Raw genomic sequence first — 20,088 nt, forward strand, 5'->3', positions numbered from 1 at the left:
TAGCTTCGATGCAAAGCGAGAAGGTATTGGTTTTACTCTGATGTGGGCTTTTTTTTTCGCTGTATACACTGTAACTTTTTTAATACTAGACCAATTCCTTCGAATAGCAACTCTATAAATCACAAATTTTGTCTAGTTTGTACTTTGGGGGGGTAAAAGTTGAAAAAATTTAAGTCTTCACAGACGAAAGTTGAAAAAACAAAAAAAAAAAACCGTACGAGTTTTTAAGTTAGAACTTTTACTGGCTATAGTATCAAGAAAAAGAGTCGGATCGAGTTGAAATGTTTAAAAAATATTTATTTGGTAAGCCCGCGCACGTCAGTTTTGTCAAATTCAAAATATACCCATTTCCCGCCCCCTAGGGGGGGTACAAGTTTTTTTGTTTTTCGGGGTTTTTAGCCGTAATTTTAAAACTTTTGGGTTGAAAATTTGCCAGTAGTTGGAACTCATATGTACCCATAACATATTAAACGGGAAAAAAATTCGGCACTACAGTTTTTTTTTAATTGCCGGGAAACTGTGTTTTCGCAGATTATGTATATTTCAACAAAAACACCTAAAATCTTTAAAAAAAATTGATCAAATCATTAAAACAATTTTATTTATATCTATGCAGAATGATACTATTAGGTTTTGTGCTCAAGTACCACTCTTGACTTAAAGTTTACACAAAGTTCTTTTTTTTTTTTTTTTTTTTTACTTTAGTTCTTTCCGGATGATTAAAATTGAGAACTGATAAGTAGTAGTAATTTGGGGCTTTACCGCCCATTTTATACAAATTATAGTTTAACCTTATACATTGTTTAGTATAGAAAATTATTTTGCAACGTTGAGTGTTTTACTAAATAAGAAGTGGAAGAAATAAATCATATATAAAAACATGTTTCAAATAAATGATAGTCATTTTAATTCAATTTAAACAGTATAATAATGGATGATTATAATAGTGAATGTGATGTTTTTTGTACATTAGACTATTTAGATTGTAAAACGCGTAACAAGACTTTTGATAAATGTAGTAATACACTACTTATTTCAAAGCGAGAACTTATGAGTGAAGCCGGTTTTATTTATATTGGTGATGGATCAAATGATGATGTCTCATGTTTTTATTGTCGTCAAGGTCTGAGATCTTGGGAGCCGAACGACGAACCTTGGATCGAGCATGCAAGATGGTCTCCAGATTGTGGTTATCTTCGGTTAGTGAAGGGTTCACCTCATTGATTTTAAAACCTATTAAATAAAAAAAAAGATGTTAATTTATTACAACATTCTTACATTTAAATTAACTCTTTAAGTACTAGTAAAACCATGAATTCACATTGTAGACGCAGTGGCGTAGTAGGTTAAGGCGTGACTTTCTAGGATAAATTTAATAGGATGTGGATTGATAGCACTCATGCTAGGCTAGGTAGGTTGAGGTTGAGTCATACTTTAATTCATTCCGTCACTGCGTCTACACTTTTTGCATTTTTTTTTTCCAATTTAAAAAATAAAATATAGCGGTAAGAAGAGGGGGGGGGGGGCTAATATAGTTAATCAAATGTTTTTTCCAAGTGTTTAGTACATAGAGTTTCGTATAGTAGTACAGTCGATGTTAAAAGTATTATTCCAAGCACAATGCCTTGTATTAAATGTAGTCTACTAGAAGCTATTTATAATTTTATAATTAAATTAGACAAAATTGAACATTCAAATATAGAAAAATCTACATCTAAAACAAAACTTGAGGAATCTTTTGAAGAAGTTCTACACCAGACAAAAGAATTACAAAATGTAAAGAATCTAAAAATTGCACAACCCATTTGGTCAATTACACTGGAATAAGTAGAAGAGGGGGTATGTTTTATACTCAAGGTTTGTATATATATATACGTCATCTTTATGCTAAAGATATAAGTAGTTAATATAGAGTTAAGTTGTACGGACGTTTATGTGCATGCTAAAATTTTATTTAAACAAAATGGCAAATGTGTTATCTAAATCTACGTTCACCATTGACCCCAAAAGAACTATCTCGGTAGGTATTCTTTTAAATAAAAAATTATCTATTATTGTTTATTTAGATTATAAAAATAGTCAAGACCAGCTAATTCTTGATGAAAAACAGTGGCGTACTCTGATGGAATTTCAAATATTCAACAACATTGTGAACACAATTCAAAACAATGCAAAGCGAATACAATTAGGTTCAGATTTTAGTTGTACTACTAACCCTAAAACAGATTCAGTGATATTACGTAATAAAAATGAACGTATGAAATTGACGCGTATAAATTTGTTAACACTTCAGATGATTTCAAATTGTATTGAAGCACATATAACTGAACGCTTAAATAAGTTGGAGTTGTATCAAAAATCTTTTAACGATATATATTCAGCTATACTTAATGATGTTAATAATTTTTCAAGTGAATGTCGACGTATCGATTTCATAACGGCTTTTGTCGCAAACTATGATTTTCAAATGTTTGCAACGGATACAAATGCGCTATTCATCCATGAATTAAAAATTAATTATGATCAAATTATAAATTTGATTATGCAAGAACTTCTAGTAACTATAGTATAATTTCGAAAAGAAAAAAAAATATATGTATTGAGAGAGGGAAAACGTATACAAGCTAATTATTTAAAAAAATATTTCACTCGTTTTAGTTTAGAAATAACCGTCTTACAAGAAGGTATAATAATGCCTTCACATTTAGAATGCTGCTCCTGTCGAAAGTGTCGTTTGTTAAAATATATAATTATTGAAGCAACCAAAAATAGTGTTAAAATAATTAATCAAAACTTAGAAAATGATATTTCAGTATTAATTGTGAAAACGCCAGATGCTCGTCGATCCAAGCGCTTACAGAATAAAAAATTCAACAAAATCTGAGTGAACGAGGATTATTTTTAAAGTATTATTAATCTTATTAAATAATGTAATTGTATTGTGAATTTAAAAAAGTGTTTAATAAACATTCTATTAACTAATCAATTGTGTTATATATATATATATATTATATAATTACTCACATTTAAGTCTCATAGCGTAGAGTACACATGATAATAATTTCCAACAACTCTATCTGTTAACCTTTAAAAAAAAAAAAAAATATATTGAAATATTTTTTTTATTTTACTAATTTAAAATCAGCTTACAGTGATCTCTAACGTTCATGTTTTCAACAATAATAAATACCTCCCTAAAAAACCCTAAAAAAAAAAACAGTATAATATTAATTCAACAATAATTAAAAAAATTAAACTAACTTACATATTAATCCGAATCAGTTAGCCAAATGGTTTCAATAGCTGGCTGATTAAGACGCAGAAGTGGAGGTAACACGTCTGCATCCGATTCATAAGTAACATCTGTTGATGACCCTTTTTTTTTTTAAAAAAAAAAAAGAAGAAAATATTATTTTATTTCAAATAAAAAAAAAATTAACTTACATGAATCTGCTAGCGAAATTATTGATGGTTCTGATGTAGACCAATTTCCAATTCCATGTTCGTCATCTGTATCCGCTAAATAAAAAAAGTACGTTACTTATTTTGTAAAAAAAAAAAAATGTTAATATTCATTTATTAACCCATCGTTGGTAAACCTATATTGAAGAACACGATTGCTAAACTTTTTCCATTATTATTAATTACTAGTTAAACTCAGAACATTGAATCATTCAAAGAAATATGTATCTTTTTACTCACTACTAATTGATAATATGTTTTTTTTTTTGTAATTACTATTATTAGAAAATAAAAAAAAATAAAAAAACTATAAGTTTATTTTTTAAAAAAATTGTATAGTACAAAAAAAACCTTAAAATGTGCTCTGTGTGAAACGATGGGTTAAATAAAAAAAAAAAAACTTACATTCCAACCACAGTGTTGATTTACTATGAAAAGACTTCACGTCGCTACTCGAGCTCCAAGGAGAATATGAAGTCGACGAGAGCGACCGTTGACGTAGGGGTGATAATGAAAAAAAACTAGAACTTGAATTAACACTTACCGATCGACTTCGCGATGCGGTAGTATCAGTCTCAAGAGATGTGTAAGAACCTATCCGTCGCCGTTGTGTTCGGATTTTACGCGGTCGCCGCCGTCGTTTGCAACGCCTCACCGTTCTAGCAGACGATGGATAGGAATCGCTGTCCATTTTGAACTAACAGCTCTTACTCATACACTAAGTTTGATAGTAAAAAAAAAAAATCCCACTTACTTTTTAGTGAAACAGTTTCGCCTTGTAATAAATATAATCATTTGAGTCATAGCAACCATTACACAAAAAAATTACTACGATTCATTGAACAAGACACACCGCGTCAATGAAACCCTGTGGTTAGTTGTATTCTATACGCTGCGTGATCTGTGTTTATGCGGTTTATGTGGGTAATGTTTGAGTCTAGTTAACTTTCTTCACACGTGAATAAACATTAATATTATTATTATTATATACCTTTACTATACTACTGAAAAAAAAAACAATGATTTCTAATTTAAAATATTTTATTGTAATACTATATAATCTTATCTTAACAGTATATCGTTACGTTAAAATCATACAATATTATTATTATAATGAAATGTTCTCCACCATTATTATTATTGTTATACTGCTGAAAAAAAAAAAAACAATGATTTCTAATTTATATTATACCTCTGCTATACTACTGAAAAAAACAATGGTATATAAGTAAAAAAATATAACTCGTCTTAACAATATATCATTACGTTAATACCATACAATATTAATATTATTATTATGAAAAGAACCTCCACCATCATGTATTTAAAATAGTTGATATAGCTGTAATAATATCATTCCTTTGTCATTTTTACTGTGCGAGATTCATCTGATAAAAATTTTTCTCCCAATTCATCAAATAGATTTTTCAATAAATTGTTGATTTTAGAATTCGCCTTATTATTTGTAAGACCAATTTTAGCAGATCGGTTCACTTTTCGCCATCTATAAAAAAAATTAATTATGCTACGTTTTGGTACCAAAATAAAAAAAAAAATTCTCACCTCTCACTATAGGATAATCCTAATACATCATTTACTAAATATTCTTGTATAATTATATAAGACGTTGGACTCGGTGTTTTAATATTAATGACACATTTTTGATTATTGTCACGTAAAAGCAGCATCGATTCTTCATAGTTCGCTTCATCTAAAATAACTGCATCCTTTAACGCTTTTTGAAAAATTGTTGACTGAAAATACATAATTTTACTATTTAAAAAAAAAAAACAAAAAAAAGTATACAAATAAATAATACCGTTTTGTTGTTTTTTGACTGTTTTCTTATATTTTTGCTAACTACTTTGGGTTTCTTCACTTGTGGTGGATCAAACGAGCTTGATTCATCATTTCTCTGTGAGGTCTCCTAAAAAACATTTTTTATATCATTCATATTATTATTATTATTTAGTTAACTTACTGCGAAGAAGTCCTCGTCGGATGATTCCAGAATCGACATTTTGTTTGTAAAATAAATTCGAACTGTACTGTCACACAACTAATGTTAATATAACTCTGATGTTTATGTTTTTTCTCGTTTTATACCAATCTTGACAAATAAAAAATATCCCACTATAGTGCTAACGTTCAAATTTGCATGGTAAAAAATAACTTAAGCGAAAATATGTACGGAGTGGGATGATTCTGTTTTTTATAATACTATGTAGAGTGTCTTCGAAATAATAATATGAGAAAGATAATTAACCTTCTTTTATTCATTCCAGTTGTAACATTGTAACAATCATTGTACAATAGCTAAAAAAAAAAAAAAATTTATAAATACGATTCAGTGAACTAACCACAGACCACAGAAACCCTACGACTCGCTGCGTGTTACAATCCTTGAGGAACCTAACTGCTATAGACGTTTAACTATATTCTCCAAGCGAGGTCGATTTAATTTTTTTTTTTAATAACACTATAGAAGTGGTATATGTTGTGAATGTCTTTAAAATTATAATATGAGGAGGAGAATAACCTCCTTTCGACTGCATAAATACTGCCTAGTCGTGTGTTTTAAACATCAGTCTGTGATTGTCTTTTACCAGTGGAAACACCGTCTCCTGCTAGTGAAGTGTTTTCGACAGTACTATATCATTCTTAGCTATGTAAGTGTAATCATTTTTTACTTAAAGACATTTAATTTTGTACTCTTGTTGTGTAGTGCTCTTTAAAAATATATTTTTATTTAAGTCGCCGTCATTTATTTGATAGCAATGCTAATAAAAATATATATTTTAATTATGTCACCAACGGATGCATAAATTAAGCTATCAGTTCTAATTTTGTACTCTTGTTGTGTAGTGCTCTTTAAAAATATATTTTTTATTTAAGTCGCCGTCATTTATTTGATAGCAGTGCTAATAAAAATATATATTTTAATTATGTCACCAACGGATGCATAAATTAAGCTATCAGTTCTAATTTTGTACTCTTGTTGTGTAGTGCTCTTTAAAAATATATTTTTTATTTAAGTCGCCGTCATTTATTTGATAGCAGTGCTAATAAAAATATATATTTTAATTATGTCACCAACGGATGCATAAATTAAGCTATCAGTTCTAATTTTGTACTCTTGTTGTGTAGTGCTCTTTAAAAATATATTTTTTATTTAAGTCGCCGTCATTTATTTGATAGCAGTGCTAATAAAAATATATATTTTAATTATGTCACCAACGGATGCATAAATTAAGCTATCAGTTCTAATTTTGTACTCTTGTTGTGTAGTGCTCTTTAAAAATATATTTTTTATTTAAGTCGCCGTCATTTATTTGATAGCAGTGCTAATAAAAATATATATTTTAATTATGTCACCAACGGATACAAAAATAAGCTATCAGTTCTAATTTTGTACTCTTGTTGTGTAGTGCTCTTTAAAAATATGTTTTTTATTTAAGTCGCCGTCATTTATTTGATAGCAGTGCTAATAAAAATATATATTTTAATTATGTCACCAACGGATGCATAAATTAAGCTATCAGTTCTAATTTTGTACTCTTGTTGTGTAGTGCTCTTTAAAAATATATTTTTTATTTAAGTCGCCGTCATTTATTTGATAGCAGTGCTAATAAAAATATATATTTTAATTATGTCACCAACGGATACAAAAATAAGCTATCAGTTCTAATTTTGTACTCTTGTTGTGTAGTGCTCTTTAAAAATATGTTTTTTATTTAAGTCGCCGTCATTTATTTGATAGCAGTGCTAATAAAAATATATATTTTAATTATGTCACCAACGGATGTGTAAATTGAGCTATCAGTTCTAATTTTGTACTCTTGTTGTGTAGTGCTCTTTAAAAATATATTTTTTATTTAAGTCGCCGTCATTTATTTGATAGCAGTGCTAATAAAAATATATATTTTAATTATGTCACCAACGGATGCATAAATTAAGCTATCAGTTCTAATTTTCTACTCCAGTTGTGTAGTGCTCTTTAAAATCATATTTTTTTTTATTTAAGTCGCCGTCATTTATTTGATAGCAGTGCTAATAAAAAATATATATTTTAATTATGTCACCAACGGATGGAAAATATTGAGTGTCTTTTTAAAAAAAAAAATAGTATGAAGAATGAACATTATGATTCTTTTTTTTTTTTTTAGAATATCGTTACAGTCCTCATCACTCTCAAGGTCAACTCATCTAAAAACTGTTAAGGTATGGCTCAACAAACTTCCGTACTTTTATTAAATCCTAAGGAAAAAATAAAAATTATTAAAGCACTAGGTAAGCCTAGCAAACATGCTAGGAGAAGAAAGAATTATAAAAATAAAATAAAAAATAAATTAGACGATGAAATAATAAAAAAAATGTACGATATAATAAAAACAATAAAAGAAAATATTTAAATTTATGAATAATTTTGTTGTTGTTGTATTTGTATATGATTATGTGACTCTTGGTTTTATATTTCTAGTTTGAAAAAAAAAAAAAAACATGAAAATTACGAAAAACATTCGTTTGAGTTCAACTGGTGATGGTTTACAAGAAATAGGAAGATTTAGGTCCAGGTCGAAAACTTTCTTTTTAAAAAATAAGTTAAAGTTTCTAGACTTTATACTTTTTTTCAAATATGCTACTACATTTATTTTACCAAAAATTAAGGAAGCGTGTAAAAATAACTCAATTAAATTTAATCTTCACTTGGATTGTGTGTATGAAAATGTTTTAACTTTTGAGTTGCAAGATATTTCGTTTAAAACAAAAAACACATTCACAACATCAGGATCCGATTTTACAGTATTGTTGAATAATATATATGGTAAACTTTTGAAGGAAGAAAGTGAATTTATTGCTAAAGGCAGTGGTTGGTCTCTTCGAAATATTGATGGTATACAGCTACGCATAAATGTTGTAAATCCTTTAGAAGGTTCATCATACATTCCTCTACCACAAAAAATTCAGGGTAGAAGAGCTATAGTTAACATAAATAATAACGACGAAAAATGTTTTAAGTATGCAATATTGTCTAAGTTTGATAGGCGTAATAATAAAAGTAAATTCTCTAAAAAATATTTTGATTATTTAGAGACTAAAAATAAATTTGATTTCAAGTGTATCACATTCCCAACTTCGATTAAAGAAGTAAGAAAATTTGCAAAGATCAATAATGTTTCCATTAACATATATGGACTAGACAGTAAATCATTAATTTATCCAATACTAGTTTCCGATATTGAAAAACGAAACCATTTTGACTTACTTTTACTTAGCAACACTTCACGACAACATTATTGCTTTATATCCAATTTTTCAAGACTTATTAGGTCTCAAAGAACTAAACACAAAGAACAAATAAATATCTGCAAACGATGTTTTACTATTTTTAACAACACACCTTGTAAGAATAAATTATGGGGGTTTGAAGGACTACGAGAACATAAAAAATTCTGTTCTCAACATAAATTAAGCAGACCAGTTATGCTTGAAGATCATGATGATTCTGTAATCAAATTTACAAATTATATAGCTACTCAACGCGTACCAATAGTGATCTATGCAGATTTTGAATGTTTTTTAAAACCTCTTATGGAACAGTCAAATGAAAAACAGAAATCTATTAAAACTTTTCAACACAAACCGATGAGTTTTGGCTTTTATGTTAAAATTGATTACACAACCATTCCACCTGAATTAGTTAATGAATTTAAAATACCTAAAAAACCAGTTATTTACAGAGGTGAAAATGCTGCCAAAAAATTTATGGAAGCTCTTATAAAAGTCGGAGAAGAAGTAGATAAATTATATCAGACAAACATAGCAATGAATCCTTTAACTAGTGAAGAAACAAATCGATTTCAAAACGCTAGCAATTGTGAAATATGTAAGCGATCTTTTATCAATACCATAAAAGTTAGAGATCACTGTCATTTTACGGGTAAATTTAGAAATGTATTATGTTTGACCTGTAATTTCAAGTTGAAAAATGTAACTTTCATTCCAATTTATTTTCATAACTTAGCGTACGATAGTAATTTCATAGTACATCAATTAGGAATAAATAACAAACGAATTGATGTTATTCCTAATTCGAGTGAAAAATATATTTCATTTAGCAAAGAAATTTCCAAAACTATGAAAATAAAATTCATAGATACGTTTAGATTTATGTCAGAGCCTTTAAGTACGCTTGCTAATAATTTAGCCGAAGACAAATCTAGGTTTAAAGAGACATTACGATTTTTTTCAATAGATAAATTAGATTTAGTATGTCGTAAAGGTTGTTTCCCCTACGAATACGTGAATAACTGGGATAAACTTGAACAGACTTATTTACCATCCAAAAAACACTTTTACAACTCACTAAATGATGAAGAAATCAGTAACCAAGATTATAACCATGCGAAAACTGTTTGGAATACATTTAGAATAAAAACTTTAGGTGAATATTCTGATCACTATCTGTTGACTGATATTTTAATATTAGCCGATGTTTTCGAGTCATTTCGAAATCTTTGTATGAACACATTTCATCTTGATGCATCACATTATTTTACAGCTCCAGGATTCGCATTCCAAGCAATGTTGAAATTTACTAATGTTGAACTTGAAAGGCTAAAAGATTATGATATGCATCTCATGCTTGAAGCCGGTATTCGCGGAGGTATCTGTAACAGTGTTAAACGACACGTAAAAGCTAATATCCCTAATGTCGAGGGAATTAATTACAATCCTGATAAACCCACGTCTTGGCTTACATATTTTGACTGTGTAAACCTCTATGGGAAAGCTATGCTATCGGTTTTACCTTTTCGTAATTTCGAATGGTTAGAAGATTTATCATTAGATATTACAACAATACCAAACAATTCAAAGTATGGTTATATATTAGAAGTTGATGTTGATTACCCTGAGCATTTACACAATGATCATAACGATTTCCCATTTTTACCCGAATTTACATTCCCACCTAATTCAAAGGTGAAAAAATTGATGACTACTTTTAATCCTAAACGAAATTATGTTGTACATTATCGTTCACTGAAGCAAGCTATCGCAAACGGATTAGTTGTGACAAAAGTACATAGAATTGTTAAATTCGAGCAAAAGAAATGGATGGCACCCTACGTGAAACTTTGTACTGAAATGAGACGAAACGCAACAAATGAGTTTGAAAAAGCGTTTTGGAAACTCGCTATCAATTCTGTTTTTGGAAAATGTATGGAAAACGTGAGAAAACGTATGAATATGAAATTGGTGACAACTGATCGACAGGCACATCGTTTAATGATAAAACCTAGTTTTAAAGATCGTACAATTTATTCTAATAATCTAATGGCTATACACATGTTCAAGGAGAAACTTAAATTTGATAAACCCATATATGTAGGATTAGCTATTCTAGATATTTCCAAAACTGTTATGTATAATTTTCACTATAATGTAATGAAGCCTAAGTATGGTCGCAACATTAGATTATGCTACTCCGATACAGATTCCTTAATCTATGAAATTATTACAGACGATTTTATGACTGATCTCACAAATGATTTGTCACCATATTTCGATACATCAAATTTTCCCAAAGATCATCCATGTTTTTCAGAAAGGAGGAAGAATGTACCAGGTTACTTTAAAGATGAATTAAAAAGTTTGATTTTACTTGAATTTGTAACCTTGCGACCGAAACTGTATGCTTTTAATGTTGGAGGAAAGGAAACAAAGAAAGCAAAAGGAGTAAAAAAGTATGTGATTGAAAAAAATATGAAAATGGAACATTATATCAGCGTTTTAAAAGCATATTCTAGTCAAAACACTTTTAGTCAGAACAATACAATAACATATCAATCTATGAACACAATTCAATCAGAAAAACATCAAGTATATTCAAAAAAAATTTACAAACTCGCACTTAGTGCAAGCGATGACAAGCGAATAATATTGGAAAATGGGATAGATACAATAGCACATGGTCACTACAAATATTTATGAACATTATAAAATTTAAATATGTAAATAATTTTATATGTTAAAAAAATTATTTAAATAATTCTGTTATTTAGATGGCGCGATTCAACCGTTTCTTGGAAATTTTTCGAACATTTCGTTCACTCAATGTAACTGCAGCAATGCCTGGAGAATTAGCTCTTATTTTTATCTTTGAGACAGACGATGATTTTAATCAAACAATTGATGACGTTTCAGAAACAGATATCATACTATTTTATCATAATAGAGAGCTTGATGATGAAAAACTAAAAGAGATATTTCCATCGTTTGTACCAACGATAGATAATGGTGCCAAGTATGTGTATCCCATCGGTCATATACTTGATGGCAATGCACGTATTGTGCTACGCAAGTGGAGGAATGAACATGCAGGTGGTACATACTATGTTAGGAGAAGACCGGATTACGTAGTCATAAATGATATTTTGAAAATATTTCTACATCCATCCATTGAGCAATTCGATATGAATGCTGCAGTAACCATAAACGATAACGGTGAAGTTTTGTCTTTATTGGCATCAAATCCTACATTTAAACGTACTGTATGTGGTGGTCATAAAAAACTAAATATGTACCACTTTGAACGGATAGAGTCTACCATTTTTTCTAGACCGGTATTGGGTATTGTCAATTGCATCCATCATTCAACCACCAATAGAGATGAACGGGTACAAATGAAGTGTAGACTGGATAAAATCTTCCTCGCTGGCTCTGAAAGATCAGCATATAAACTACAAGATCCTAACTGGTTTAACATTTTATATTAGTCAACTAGACACATAAATCTTTAATTTTTAAATATATAACTAAGTTACTATTTTTAATAGTTTAATATAAAGAAATTGTATTTTTTTTTTTTTTTTTTTAATAAAAATTATTTTACAATATTTTCTGTTTTCACCCATGAGTTATGAGATGAATCTAGTCCTAAATACTTTACATACATTTTTCCTTTTGATCTTTTCAAGACACGTTCTATAAGATATGTATCAGGGTAATTAGTCTTTTTAATTTCTTGCTCATAAAAACATCCTAAAATTAGCTCACCTTTCTCATCAGACAATTTGTAGGTTATAGGATTAGTATCTAAAATGTTGCTAATAGTAAAAACTTCTGTAGTCCAACTTGGCGTGTAAGATTTATTAAAAATGTGTTTATATTTTGATATTCTAACTTTTTCATTTAACTTAAATTTTGGTTTTTTCTCTAAACTTTTGCTAGAATAACTTTTATGTGTAACAGAATGAGGAGTTAATCTGGCTTCTTGTGGAGTACAACTAATTGTTCTGTGTCTACTATTATTATATCTGTTTACTAGTTTTGGTAATGCTTTTATCCAGTCCCAACTGCCTTGAGCTGTAAAATTTGTATAAATATAATTTTTTAAAGTTCTAATCACTCGTTCTACCATCCCCGCCTTGATACTACTATAAGTTGAATAATGTTTAATGTTATATTTTTTCATAATATTTTGAAATTTCTCATTATGAAATTCCAATCCAAAATCCGATTGAACAAATTTAGGCTGATGAGTTTTTAATATTTTCATCATCGCATCTTTTATAGTAATTGCTGATTTATTTTTTAAAGGTTCTAACCATACGTATTTAGTAAACGTATCAATAACAACTAAAATATATTTGAAACCACTATTTTTCCTCGAATGCGCCTGCATATCCATTAAATCAATTTGCCAAAGTTCATCCATGAACCTTGTAATAACTTTACGTCTTGGAAATATTTTTCTAGCTGGTCTATGTAATTCGTTGGCTATATCTCTTAAAGAAGTCATAATAGATTAATATGTAAACTAGTTGAAATAATTTTTTTTCTATCACCTTAATTTTTATTACATTATTTTACAGTTCATAATGATTTGCATCAATGATAGAAAATTTATAGAACAAACAATTTATAATTACAACTTAGAAAATATGTCATGTTGTGATTATTACGTTCCTTGGATTCCGGACCATTTGAATCATAATGAGAAAATCAAGCTGATTAAAGAATATTTTAAGGAAATGAAGTTAGAAGATAAGGATGATGTTGAAGAAGATGAAAAAATTGATTATTGGTGATATAAAAAAATGTAAAACATCTTCTATTTTTTAAACCATATATTAAAATATTATAGGTATAGAAAGGATTTACTGAATCAAAAAGAGGATGAAGAAGAAGAAGAAGAAGTACAAATAAGCTGGGAAGAGATAGATGAATGGGTAGATAGTATAATTAAAAAATATGACTTAATAATAATTAATTCTAAAAAAATACCATTTCTTTTTTTTAATTTAAATTTAAATTCGTTAAAAAAATACTTTTTAGAAGAAAGTATAAATAATTGTATAGAGGAGGAGTGGTAATATTTATATATATATATTTTTTTTTTTTTTAATTAAACAATAATTTTTTGTTCACGAAGTTCTTCAATTATTGATATTATTTCATTACTTACACCTGTATTCCCAGCCTCTTTAGAAGCCATTAAAAGAGCAAGCCTAGACACTAATTCATTTGGATTATCATAATAAATGATTTGTGTATTAGGTTGTACATTCTTATATAATATACCAGATCCTTCTTTTGACTTAAAATCATCTGACTTTTCTAAGTCAGTAGGTTTTTCAAATGTGATTGGATCTTTTGAATGAGCAGCTTCCGCTGCCTTTGAAGCTATAAAACTGACATCAAGTTTCGCTCTTTTTGTTGTCTTCAATTGTAACATTTTTTCAGTATAATATGGCTTAACAATAAAAGTCCATTTATAAGATTGGCTAGATTTAGGTCCTCCGTTAACATTTAAGTGAACCTCTGTAGCATCTAATATTTTGTAATACGATTTAAAATCCTGACGTGTAGTTAATTTAGGGTTTTTTTCACAAAGTAACGACCATAGACCTGGGGTCCAATCATAGTCTTTGTCTGCTACATAAATTTTATTGTTGGCAATGAATACTGGGAAATTACCAATTTTTAGTTGATTATCAATATTATCATAACGCATACCATAAGATGGATCATATGATCTTCTATTTGGAGGTAATTTCATAAAATTGTTGAATTCATATAATTGAGGATCAGCGTTTTCCTCATTTGTTGTAACAGATAATTCCTCATCAATAACATTATTCATTTTATTGTCATTAACTAGCATATTAAGTGGTTCTATAATCGGTTTAAATGTTTCGTTAAATGTATATTCAGAATCTAAAACACCGCGCTTTAACTCCATAATTTTCCGCTTAATATTATTTTTTGATTCTACCAAATTGTTAAGTAATATTTTGTTTTCTGACATTTTAGCAAACTAAAAAATATTTCAGTTTACACCAAGCTTATATAGACATCAAAACCACGTCTGTACCGACCATCATTAACATTTCTAGTTTTATCTATAACAAGAAAACCATATTTTTCATAGCCCCAACAATAAATACACATTTTTTGAAAATCTAGATAATCCATATCAGTTGAAATATGATCATTAAATATATGTCTTAGATTACGTTCGTCTTGTTTGAACACCACTAATAAATTACAGTTATCGCGTACCAATCGTTTTAAAACTTTAGAATAACTTTGAACTAAAAAGAAAACTGAATTAGCACCAAAATGTCTCCCCATACTAAAATAATCTTGAATGGGTATTTGAGTATCACACAGCACATCATCAAAAATAAAAATAGAATTTGGATTCGTTATTTGTGGTTTAACTACTTCTTCAGCTTCCGTAAAAATAAACAGCTTCACTCCTTCTAGACCATCAAAAATTTGTTTCAATAAAATATATTTTTCTTGGTTAAGCGTTTTTGTATACAAATAAACGTTTTCAAATTTTAAACCATTTATATGTGTAAGAAGATTAAACATTACATTTGTTTTACCAGAGCCACTAGATCCAACAATAATACATCGGATACTATCTGGTAGTAAAGGTCCATGTCTTGAGATTGCTTTATTAGAAATTTCTGTGTCTATATTTTTAATATTTAATTTACTATTCTGTTCTATAAAACGCATTTTTTTGTATATATAATAGTTGTGAACTAAGAAAAAATACTTAGTATATATAGGAAATGCCAAGAGTGCAAAAGTGTATAACCGGTAAAGGTCTCGTTAATACACTAATAAATAAACTTCCGTTCGAAGCACATTTACCAGGTTATAAATATTGTGGACCTGGAACAAAACTTGAAAAAAGATTGGCTAGAGGTGATAAACCTATAAATCTTCTTGATGAGGCTTGTCGTGACCACGATATAGCGTATTTAAAAAATAAAGACGTAACAAACCGTAATTTAGCTGATAAAAAATTAGAATTTCAAGCGTGGGATAGGGTGAAAGCAAAAGATAGTTCATTCGGGGAAAAAGCTGCAGCCTACACCGTTACTAACATTATGAAAGCTAAACGTAAAATTGGTATGGGTTGTTGCAAAGCTAAAAAAGGTGGTAAATTAGTTGGAGCAGTAAGAAAAAGAATATCTCGAAGAAAGTCTAAAAAAGTTAGAAAAATTAAGGTACCAAATCAAAGGGGTTCTGCTATACCTTTGATACCAATATTTGCAGGACTTTCAGCCCTCGGTAGTCTTGCGTCTGGTGCAGCAAATATCTATAAAGCTGTTAAAGATTCTAAAACTGGACAAACGAAAAAAATTGGTAAAGGCTTATATTTGAATGTTCGTAATGGTAAAGGTTTATACTTAGACAAATCAGGTTTAGGTGTGAAGAAAAGAAGAAATATTAAGAAAAAAAAAAACTAATTACTATGCTACCTAATAGACCTCTTTCCTCTCAAGACATTATAAAACATGTTGCACAATTAAAAATTCCACATTTCCGTGGTGTATTTTCACGTGACAGCTTACCAAAAACTATTTTTAAAAACGAATGTGCGGTTATTAACCTTGCTGGAATAAGTCAAAAAGGATCGCATTGGGTTGCTTACTTTAAAAAATATAACAACATATGGTATTTTGATAGCTTTGGTAATTTACCACCACCAATTGAACTCCAAAATCGTTTTAAAGGGTACAATATTTTATATAATTACTCAAAATATCAAAATTATAATACATTTATTTGTGGTCATTTATGTATTGATTTTTTACAATGTATGAATCAACAACAATAAGTTTATCAGGTAACACTACAGAGTTATCAACAAATTTTTTTCCATCACTAACTATAGCTGAGGACTCAGAAATAGCATTATTAAATCTTCAGACATATAATTCTTTTCCTAATATTAATGAAAGCAATAATAAATTGAGAATAATTATAAAGAACAATACAATATTAAATAAACGCGATGTTCCTGTAAGCAGTAGTTCTTCACTAGAATCAGATAAGAATGTTATTGATCATAATCCAAGACATTTATCTAAATATTTCACGGAATCATATACGAGTAATATTAATAAATCTTCCGATTTTTTCTCAAAAAGTAATGAACACATTCTGAGTGAACAAACGGATAAAGAAATCTTAAAGCTTGAAATAGAACCAGGGTGTTATGAACTAAGTCAAATAAATGAATATATTAAAAACATGATTAAAAAAACCCATCCAAATATTGTATTTAGCATATTTCCAAACATCAATACATTTAAATCATATGTTTACTGTTCTGAAACAATCGATTTCACTATTGATAATAGTTTAAGACATGTTTTAGGATTTGATGAAGTGGAATTAGAACCGAATAAATTACACGAATCTCAAAAAACTGTTAATATTAGTATGATTAATTCAATAAAAGTATTATGTAGTATTGCTCAAGGATCATTTGATGGTAACAAACCCTCACACTCAGTCTATGAGTTTTACCCTACAGCAGTACACGGATCAAAAATTGTTGAAGCACCTAGCAACTTAATATATTATCCATTGATAACAAATGAAATAAATAATATAACGGTAAAGTTAGTTGATCAGGATCAAAGACCACTAAAGAATTTAGGTGAAAAAATTACAACAGTTTTTCATATTAGACGGTACGGTTCATAAAATGGGGTTGAAATTTTTTAATTTCCAAAACAAAATATTAGATATAAAGGAACCGTCACATAAAAAATCTTCCATTCCCAAAACGAAATCTAACCGAGCAACAAGGAGAAAAACAAAAATAAATCTTACGTCAAAAAATAAAAATATTTTAAGACAACTTGGATTTGAATTAAAAAGTAATCGAAATGCCTGAAAATGATATTTTGGAAGTTGATATGGGTTATGTGTCAGATTCGAAAATAACTAATTTTGATTTTCACTCATATATTCCTTATACTAAAGCTTTTAATAATAATGATGAAATTAGGATATGTGTACAACAAACTGATGTATACCCATATTTACATGAAAGCTTTTTATACATCGAAGGCGACATTGAAGATAAAGATAAAGTAAAACTAGGTAATAATGGATTATCTTTTCTTTTTGAACAAGTTCGTTTAGAATTAAATGGTATCGAGATAGATAGTTCACGAATGTTAGGTATTACAAGTTCTATCAAAGGATATCTTTCAAGTACACCAGATAATTATTATTGTTATGAAAATGCTGGATGGACTTTCAAAAATAGTTCATCCATATCAGACACAAATGGTCATTTTACAGCATGTATACCACTAAAATACTGGTTAGGCTTTTTTGAGCATTATAGAAAAATTTTATTAAATTCACGAATAGAACTCATATTAACTAGATCAAATAGTGATTTAAATGCATTGATTAAAAAAAGTGATGATGCAACTACAGGTAGTGTGAATATTAAGAATATTGTTTGGAAAGTTCCTCATGTTAGTGTTGATGATAGCCAGCGTCTAAAGTTAATGAAAATAGTTGAAAAAGAAAAACATTTGTTTATACCATTTAGATCATTTGAAACATATACTTACCCTGAACTCGGAAACACGAAAAATGTACTATGGAATTTAAAAACATCAACGAAATTGGAAAAACCTCGTTATATCATTGTAGGCCTCCAAAAAAATCGTAACAATTCAATAACTGCAGACAAAAGCGAATTTGATCATTCTAAGTTGAAAAATATTAAAGTGTTTCTGAACTCAAATGTTTATCCTTATGATAATTTAAATTTAGATTTTACGCACAACGATTTTACATTATTATATAATATGTATACATCGTTTCAAGAATCATATTATGAAAATGGACTTCGAAATCCGATACTAAGTCCAAAATTGTTTTTATCAAATGCTCCAATTATTGTTTTAGATGTTAGTAAACAAAACGATTCTGAAATTTCTTCTACAATTGACTTACGTTTAGAAATAGAAGCTGATGATAATTTAACTGGTGTTAGTGCTTATTGTATGTTAATACACGACCGCATAGTTGAGTATTCGCCATTTACCCGAGAAGTGCGTAAACTCGTATAATATAGTTTTTTTTGTTTTGGTTTTAGTATATAAGAAGTCCTTGTCACTGTTAAGATCTCTATTTTTAAATTAATAATGGATTATTTTGGTCATCATATAAATCATTTCAATGATATCCGAGTTGGTAAATATTTAAATTCGAAATTAATTGATTTGGAAAATAGTATAAAAAATTCTATCTTAGAAACTCAGACTGGTTTAAAAGATAGTTTAGAAAAAAAACTAAATACACATAATGAATCAATAACTAATGTTTCAAAAAATACAATAGAAACAATAAAATCTGAATTAAATAACTCATTCAAAGAATGTATCACTAGTTTGGAAAATAAAATAAATATGACGTTAATGAATGATGAATTAGAAAAAAAATTAGAAAAAAGTTTAGACAAAAAAACGAATGATGCTATGATAAAATTAGTAAATGAAGCTAGGGTTAAATTAAATAAAGATTATTATGAATGAATGATTGTTTAAAACTTTAGATGCTTTTATTTTCTAAATTAACCGATAAAGCATACACGCCGATTAGAGGAAGTCAACATGCGGCTGGATACGATCTAAAAAGTGCATACCAATATATTGTAGTAGCACATGGAAAAGAATTGATTAAGACCGATCTACAAATTGTGGTACCACATGGTACATATGGACGAATTGCACCGAGATCAGGATTAGCATGGAAACATTTTATTGATGTTGGAGGTATGCTTATAAAATCTAATCACTAAATAAAATGTTATATATATATATTTTTTTTTTAAATCCTAGCTGGAGTAATTGATCAAGATTACCGCGGAAACGTTGGTATTCTCCTATTCAATCATTCTGGTGTAGACTTTATCGTTCAACGTGGAGATCGAGTAGCACAACTAATATGTGAAAAAATTGTGTATCCAGAACTCAGGGAACTTCGGTCATTAGATGAAACTGATAGAGGAGAAAAAGGATTCGGTTCTTCAGGATAATTTTCATGTGTGTTAGGTAGAATATATGTAATTTAAAATTGATTTAGCTTTGAATAATAGAGACAAAAAAACCTTTATATAAGTTTATTTTATACTATACAGATTGATAAATCATAAAATATTATAATTATTATGATTAATAAAAGGTATTATACTATATAAAGAGATGTTGTTATTCATTTCTAGTTTAATTTACTACAATTTGTAAAAATGGGCGGTAAAGCCCCAAATTACTACTACTACTC

General features: G+C 28.6%; 4 protein-coding genes and 2 long non-coding RNA genes across 6 annotated transcripts; 4 read left to right on the plus strand and 2 right to left on the minus strand.

Annotated features, from left to right (window-relative positions):
- Positions 1 to 937: 937 nt before the first annotated feature.
- On the minus strand, positions 938 to 4,407 carry LOC126842172 (uncharacterized). Its single transcript, XR_007686274.1, has 7 exons — positions 4,217 to 4,407; positions 3,868 to 4,159; positions 3,445 to 3,519; positions 3,266 to 3,375; positions 3,151 to 3,204; positions 3,025 to 3,085; positions 938 to 1,233 (listed from the first exon to the last, which is right to left on the minus strand). It is a non-coding gene; the product is annotated as an uncharacterized LOC126842172 (long non-coding RNA).
- LOC126842173 (uncharacterized) lies at positions 1,579 to 2,263 on the plus strand. Its single transcript, XR_007686275.1, has 2 exons — positions 1,579 to 1,857; positions 2,067 to 2,263. It is a non-coding gene; the product is annotated as an uncharacterized LOC126842173 (long non-coding RNA).
- Positions 4,408 to 4,775: 368 nt separating the features above from the next.
- LOC126842175 (uncharacterized) lies at positions 4,776 to 5,667 on the minus strand. The gene is made up of 4 exons (XM_050579061.1): positions 5,444 to 5,667; positions 5,282 to 5,389; positions 5,026 to 5,216; positions 4,776 to 4,966 (listed from the first exon to the last, which is right to left on the minus strand). The coding sequence occupies exons 1-4, from the start codon at positions 5,480 to 5,482 to the stop codon at positions 4,816 to 4,818; spliced, it is 489 nt and encodes a 162-aa protein (XP_050435018.1). The 5' UTR covers positions 5,483 to 5,667; the 3' UTR covers positions 4,776 to 4,815.
- Positions 5,668 to 6,044: 377 nt separating this feature from the next.
- Positions 6,045 to 19,854, plus strand: LOC126842174 (deoxyuridine 5'-triphosphate nucleotidohydrolase, mitochondrial-like). The gene is made up of 4 exons (XM_050579060.1): positions 6,045 to 6,131; positions 7,629 to 7,683; positions 19,361 to 19,580; positions 19,647 to 19,854. Exons 3-4 carry the CDS (start codon positions 19,361 to 19,363, stop codon positions 19,841 to 19,843), a joined length of 417 nt encoding a protein of 138 aa, XP_050435017.1. The 5' UTR covers positions 6,045 to 6,131; positions 7,629 to 7,683; the 3' UTR covers positions 19,844 to 19,854.
- On the plus strand, positions 15,555 to 16,238 carry LOC126842176 (uncharacterized). The gene has a single exon (XM_050579062.1). It carries the CDS (start codon positions 15,555 to 15,557, stop codon positions 16,236 to 16,238), a length of 684 nt encoding a protein of 227 aa, XP_050435019.1.
- On the plus strand, positions 17,670 to 18,875 carry LOC126842178 (uncharacterized). Its single transcript, XM_050579063.1, has one exon. It carries the CDS (start codon positions 17,670 to 17,672, stop codon positions 18,873 to 18,875), a length of 1,206 nt encoding a protein of 401 aa, XP_050435020.1.
- Positions 19,855 to 20,088: the final 234 nt, after the last annotated feature.

The sequence above is a fragment of the Adelges cooleyi genome, unplaced genomic scaffold (assembly GCF_023614345.1).
Source record: "Adelges cooleyi isolate 19-005CV unplaced genomic scaffold, UGA_ACOO_1.1 ACOO_flye_CR_arks_rails_tigmint_CR_PRNA_449, whole genome shotgun sequence".
Classification (NCBI taxonomy): Eukaryota; Metazoa; Arthropoda; class Insecta; order Hemiptera; family Adelgidae; genus Adelges; species Adelges cooleyi.

Coding starts and splice junctions, on each gene's coding strand:
- LOC126842175 (XM_050579061.1), bottom strand. CDS start 5,482: ATGTCGATTCTGGAATCATCCGACGAGGACTTCTTCGCA. Junction 5,390..5,443: donor CCGACGAGGACTTCTTCGCA/GTAAGTTAACTA, acceptor AATGTTTTTTAG/GAGACCTCACAGAGAAATGA. Junction 5,217..5,281: donor AGTCAAAAAACAACAAAACG/GTATTATTTATT, acceptor ATGTATTTTCAG/TCAACAATTTTTCAAAAAGC.
- LOC126842176 (XM_050579062.1), top strand. CDS start 15,555: ATGCCAAGAGTGCAAAAGTGTATAACCGGTAAAGGTCTCGTTAATACA.
- LOC126842178 (XM_050579063.1), top strand. CDS start 17,670: ATGCCTGAAAATGATATTTTGGAAGTTGATATGGGTTATGTGTCAGAT.
- LOC126842174 (XM_050579060.1), top strand. CDS start 19,361: ATGCTTTTATTTTCTAAATTAACCGATAAAGCATACACGCCGATTAGA. Junction 19,581..19,646: donor ACATTTTATTGATGTTGGAG/GTATGCTTATAA, acceptor TTTAAATCCTAG/CTGGAGTAATTGATCAAGAT.